The following is a 6,672-nucleotide window of genomic DNA, read 5'->3' as shown; positions in this document are numbered from 1 at the left end:
ATCAAGCGTTTGCTAGTGGCCGGGGAAAAAAATCCCGGGTCACTACATTCGTCAAATGGAACGTAGCGGTGATCAAACGTGGAATTATTTCTAGCGACATTGATGCGGTTTTCGTTGAAATCATCATGGGCAGGAAGGAACCCAGTATTTTCGTCCTAAACATATATAGCTCTTCTCAACAGCGCAAAGTTAGGTTAAAGACATTATTTCGCAAAGCAATGAAGGCAGCTGGAGCCAACCCCCTGTGCTGATAGCGCCTGTGCCGCGTCTGAAACATTGTGTGTCCGTGACGTCACCGGTCACATGTGTGCTTGTTATATAAAGATACTGTTCGCGTGAAATAAAGGGTTGTTGTTATCGTGCCGGGATCGGGGCCAGTCTCAGTTCCTTCCTGCCCGCTGCCCGGCCGCGCTCGGCGTCCTGACAGGGACCGAACGCGACATGGTGTCAGAAGTGGGATCCTCTGGCTTTTGAGAGGCGTTGCCTTAACTTCGTCAATGGGCGCCATGTCAGAGGACAACGCAGCCAAGCCCTCCCACATGTTCGCGGTTCCAGCTCCGCCAAGGTTTGACTTCGACCGGACGTCCGAATGGCCTTCTTGGATCCAACTATTTGATGACTACCGCTTCGCCTCGGGCCTAAATGAACGGAATGAAGAAGCGCAGGTCCGGACGCTACTTTATACGATGGGCAGGCAAGCAAGAGAAATCTCTACTTTTTCATCACCTGAAGAACAGAAGCAATACGAAGTCGTCAAAAAGAAGTTCGACGAGCACTTCGTCGCCGCAAGGAACCTTGTTTATGAGAGCACGTGCTTTCACCGTCGCACTCAAGAACCTGGAGAGTCCGTCGACCAATTCGTTACCGCGTTGCACACGATGGCGGACCGGTGCGACTACAAGGAAAAGGAACGCATGATTCGCGACAGGTTCGTGGTCGGCCTCAGGGACGCTAAGCTCTCTGAGTCGCTTCAAATGGATGCGAATTTGACTCTCGCCAGCGCTTTGGCAAAAGCGCGTTTAAAGGAGACCGTCCAACGACAGCAGCTGCAACTGCGAGAAACCGGCGACGAACCCTTGGTAACGGCGACCGGCAATCTTGACGCGGTCGGCAAGCAAGGGCAGCCCAGAAAGTATTCTTCAGGACAGCACTCGGACAGCTCGTCAAAGAACTGTTCATCTGTAATACAAGGTCCGCGACCCAGAGTCCAGTCCTACCGACCAGGCACCCCCGGGTCATGCCGCAACTGCGGTCAAGGAACGCACCCCAGAGCCTCGTGCCCGACAAAAGCAGCCAAATGCAACTACTGCGGTTGTTCCGGACACTTCGCAGCTGTATGTCGAAAAAAGGCTGCACGTGATGGAAAGAAGGTACAACTTTCTTTCCATATGGACAAGGGGGCGTACTTCGTTGGCGCGGTGAACGGGGAGTACTCTAATTCTCGGTATGTACAGGTCGTCATTAACGGCACTCCGGCGTTCGCTAAAGTTGATTCCGGTGCCGAAGTTTCTGTTGTGCCCTCGACGTTTCCCGGTTTACCTACCAGGCTAGAAAAGTGCGACCTAATCCTACTAGGCCCGTCGAATGAGCCACTGAATGTTTTGGGAAAGTTTCATGCCAGTATACAGTGGAAACAAAACACTGTACAGCAAATTGTGTACATGGTCTCACCATTACGTTCCGTACTTTTGGGTCTCCCAGCGCTTGAGGCTCTGGAAGTTAAATTTGCGGACTCGGTCAGTAGCGCAACAGCCGTCGAAGCTTCCTACCCGCAGCTTTTCAGTGGTCTAGGAGCGATAAAAGAAGAATACAAAATTAGACTAAAGCCGAACTCGACACCTTTTGCAATTCATGTTGCGCGTCGCAAAGCCTTACCCTTGCGTGACCGAGTTAAGCAAGAGCTCGAGCGTATGGAGCGAGATGGCGTGATCCGCAAAGTAGAAGAACCAACAAAATGGCGTGCAGGAATTGTGCCAGTACTCAAACCATCTGGAGCGGTTCGTATTTGCGTTGACTTGACTCAAACAAAAGTGTACTTCGCGAACGCTATGTCATGCCGACTGTGGATGATAGCCTCAGTCTTTTAGGTGGTGCGTCTGTATTTTCGAAGTTGGACGCCAACTCTGGCTTCTTTCAGATTAAGTTGTCGCCCCAATGCCAGTTGTTAACTACGTTCATTAAGCCAGTTGGGCGACACTGTTTTCAAAGACTCCGACTGGATCGAAATACAATCCAAGCAGAGTTACAAGACAACCGTAACCCACCCATTGTGGACTTTCGGCGGCACGGGAACACCACCGCAGTACTCATCACATTCGCTCAGCGCCAAGTGCCTACCTGGGTCTAGTTTTGCAACAGTCGCCACAGATGGAACTTATTCAAGAAGAAGTACGAGGTGTGCTATCGCTGTGGCGAGCTCGGTCATCGAGCCGATGTTTGTGCAAGCACAACTACCAACTGCAGAGGTTGCGGACTATCCAATCCTACCAACGACCACACGTGCAAACCAATCTGCCGCCTGTGAGGCAAAGAACATCTCACGGGCGATAGTCGCTGCAGGAAAATCTTCAAGATTCCTTACGAAGTCAAGCGCAGGAAGTGGGAGAAAATTCGAAATGCCGAGGAAGAGAAACTCAAGACCCAAGAGACTGCCAAGCGGATCACACTCCAGCGCAGCAGCCGATGGGACCGGCAACGCTCCGATAGCCAGCAGCGGCAGCTCCGAGACCGCTCGAGATCTTTTCCACCGCTCAAGTCTCCCGCTCTACGGATGGGTTCTCAGGGGACCTCCCGGACCAATCCCGGGCCACCTGCAGTCGTCCAGCAGACAGGGGACTCTCCTCATCCTTTGCAGCAGCCACCTGGGCTACCACCATCTCTACCAGATCCACGAGAACGTCAAGAACCGGTGAGTAAGCAGGAAAAGACTCCCACTACTCTAGACACACAAAGCGATTATGGAGCTGACAGCAGTCATCCAACAACTTATACTCAGAGTAGAGGCTCTCGAAAAGCCGACGGCCACACTCACTCCGTCTCCCCCGTATCCGCAGGGAACATGTGAATCAGTACCTATGGATATTGCTCCTCCCAACCGATCAGCACAAAAACGCAAAGCAACGTCCGACATCGACTCACCCGCGGAGGGTTGGCAGGCGCGCTTTGCCAAAGTTGAGGAAAGCTGCAACCTAAGTCAAACTCGCGTCAATGCTTTAGAAGCACACATCGAACGCTCACTCCACACAATCGGCTCACAAGTCACGCAACAATTTGAGATGCTGAGCAAAGCTATAGAAGCACAGGGCAAACTCCTCGCTGCCGTGGTACCCGCGGTCCCTGCGCCGACACCCGTTCAAACCCCACAACTATCCCAGCCTAATCATGGCGAGCAGCTCGGGTAACACCACCATCTGGCAGTGGAAATGTCGTGGGTTTGCGCGTAAGCGTCCGGTCCTCCAGCAATTCCTCGCCGCGAGTGATCGCCCCGAACTAATAGCTCTCCAGGAATGCGATAAGAACACGAAACTTGCCGGTTACAGTACATACCTATCGGAACGAGTAAAACCTCGAATAGCTACTCTCGTCAAACATAATCTCACTGTCCTCCAGCACAATTTAGATCCAACTTTCCCCGAATACGTCTTCTTAGAAATATTACCTCGACCCTCGCGTAAACGTTGCACTAGTCTGGTTATAATTAATGTCTACAGCCCTCCCGAGCTCATAAGGATATTTTCGGTCCGCTTTTCCTCAAAGCCCAGCAGCTGGCGCAGGGGCAACCCCTCCTCATTCTCGGTGACTTTAATGCGCATCACCGCGCTTGGGGCTACCACTATGACTCTGCTAAAGGTCGACGCCTTTGGAATGACTGGCATACGCACCAGCTGACCCTTATCACGGACGTGTCCTACCCCACTAGACACGGTACGGGCCTACAGCGTGATACAACGCCGGATCTTGCCTTTGGAGTTAAAGCGACTTGGTGTCATACGAAAACTTTGGGAGTGATCACTTCGTACTCGAAATCGTAATACACGAGCCCACCAGGCAATGTACGCGGCCGGCTCAGGTGATTGACTGGGACTCCTTCCGGACGCACAGAAGACAGCAGGACAAACCTCCCGCTATTACTGATATCAAAGCGTGGACAACCGAAATTGTCAAACAAGTGGCCGACGCCACTCAAACCGTCGAATTAGAGGACAGTATCCCACACTGCGACCGCTACTACGCCCATCTGTGGGAGCGCAAGAAGTCGCTCGAAGCTCTACTTGCCACTCGGAAATGGGACCGCAATATCCGGCGTAGACTGGCGCGCGCACATACGAATATCGAGAACTATGCAATAGAACTCACTCGACAGAGCTGGCACAACATATGTGACCAGATGAACAAGACTCCAAACGCTCGTAAGACGTGGAACCTCCTTCGACATTTACTCGACCCAGCTGGAGGCAAGCTCCAGACACGCGAACAGCTCGAGCGAATCTTCCACCAGTATCCTGGCACGTCTGACGAGCTCAAACAAGAGCTTATAAATACTTACATCCGCCTTGAACCAACAACCAACCTCCCCTTCTATCAGGGCGCGGACAATCTCTGTCTAGACGCTCCAATCACTTTTGCGGGGGTCAGAGCAGAACTCAATCGCCTCAAGACGACTTCAGCGGCCGGCCCTGACCGCATTTCAAATAAAATGCTTAGGAATCTAGACGACGCATCCATTCATGCTCTTACCGACTATTTTCAAGAATGTTGGGCCAGCGGTACCATCCCTCAAGAGTGGAAATGCGCCAATATAGTCCTCATCCCCAAGCCGGGCAAACTACCAACCTTGGCCAACCTCCGTCCCATCTCTCTCACGTCCTGCGTTGGGAAGCTGATGGAACACATTATCCAGACCAGACTCTCACGATACCTTGAAGACAACCATCTTCTACCAGACACAATGTTCGGCTTCCGCCCTCATTTAGCGGCCCCGGACATTATGCTTCTCCATCATCAGGTAGTCATGAGACGTACACTAGACACGAAAGTCATCGTCGGCCTCGATGTTGCCAAGGCATTCGACAACGTCCTCCATGAAGCGATTCTTCAACAACTTCAAGCTCTCGGTGTTGGAGATCGCATGTATGCGTACATCCGAAACTTTCTCACCGACCGCACAGTGCAACTTAAAGCCGGCACTGGAGATCCTTCCATCATCTCTCCGGGAAACCGTGGCACGCCGCAAGGCGCCGTACTTTCGCCGATGCTTTTTAACGTCGCACTGATAGGCCTGCCGAAGCTACTGGCCCCCGCAGGGGGCACCTGTTAAAGCAGGTGTTTGTGTGTTTTGTGCGACACCACGGACCCCGAGCACCCACGCTTAGCCGTGCGTGGCATCGTCGTGTCTGGGGAAAAGGGGATCCTGGTGGTTGAGCCGATGCCGAGTGTTTGGACCTTTAAGGCCCCTCGGCGGAGGCAACACACCACTTTGGCCCACGCTTCCCATAGACGGCACCTCCGGCCTGACCCACCCGGGGGAAATCGGCAGTCGCCTTTTCCTGTCCTCCTCTCCATCTTTCACTTTCCTGTCATCTATCCTACAACTCTCCTGTCCTCTACTCTCTTCTTGGTTTTTTCCTTACTTCCCGGCGGCGAGGGTTAACCTTGTGTGGCTGACTACCCTGAGTTGAGCCATATTAGGTTATAGTTAAGGTATACAGCTGGCGTGGGCAGGGCTTTTTTTAGGCACCTGTCCCGTCCCCTTGTTGGACTCCATGGTGGGTGGCTGGTACCATAACCGAACAATAAAATAAATTTTATGGCTTCTTCCCTTTCCGCAGCTGATCGCCCTCCCGCCAAGAGAGGGCGCACCGATGTGACGAACAAGTTTTTCACTAAAAATGTAAACAGCTTCCCCCGCTTTCATGTCATTCACTCTGAACAAGCAGAAAAAACTGCCCGTCAAGTCTCACCGTTCCTTGTGACAAAGACTCTCACAGACACAATAGGTCCAGGCTACAAAGTCAAAAAGCTACCAAATGGTGACCTCCTCTTAGAAGTGCTGTACAACCACCAGTGCGAAAAGCTAGCAGCTGTTACATCATTCGGTGATGTCCCTGTCACAATCTCACCACACCGCTCACTCAATACAGTTCGTGGGGTCATTTCAGATAATGACCTCAAGTTTCTGACCGAAGAAGAATTGCTCGAAGGACTCAAGGACCAAAATGTCATCAACGTTTACCGAATCAAGATCAGGCGAGACAACAAAGAGATCCAAACTAAGCACATCGTCTTGACATTTGCGCTGAGCACCCTTCCAGACTCCGTTGAAGTAGGATACACAAAGCTGCAACTCAGACTGTACATACCTAACCCACGTCGCTGTTATAACTGCCAGAGATATGGCCACAGCTCCCAGAGCTGCCGAGGCCGACTCACCTGCGCAAAATGTGCTTCAAATGAACATGCCACTGACAACTGCCAAACTGAACCAAACCTTTGCGTAAACTGTGAGGGCAACCACCCAGCATACTCAAGATCCTGCCCAACATGGAAGAAAGAAAAAGAAATTGTAACCTTAAAAGTCACTGAGAACATTACATTCGGAGAGGCGAGAAAGCGGCTTTCATTGGTCCAAAGCCCAACTTACTCCGTTGTGACGCAACAGGGCGCAGCGTCACA

General features: G+C 52.0%; 1 protein-coding gene across 1 annotated transcript; it reads left to right on the top strand.

The window, feature by feature from the left end:
- The first annotated feature begins 258 nt into the window (after positions 1-258).
- Positions 259-2,912, top strand: LOC146195154 (uncharacterized). Its single transcript, XM_084596733.1, has 2 exons — positions 259-1,657; positions 2,783-2,912. Exons 1-2 carry the CDS (start codon positions 498-500, stop codon positions 2,910-2,912), a joined length of 1,290 nt encoding a protein of 429 aa, XP_084452859.1. The 5' UTR covers positions 259-497.
- The last annotated feature ends 3,760 nt before the right edge of the window (positions 2,913-6,672 follow it).

This window comes from Amblyomma maculatum, chromosome 3 (assembly GCF_055883805.1).
Source record: "Amblyomma maculatum isolate TAMU_Amacu chromosome 3, ASM5588380v1, whole genome shotgun sequence".
NCBI lineage: Eukaryota > Metazoa > Arthropoda > Arachnida > Ixodida > Ixodidae > Amblyomma > Amblyomma maculatum.
This window is presented reverse-complemented; position numbering and strand designations above follow the sequence as displayed.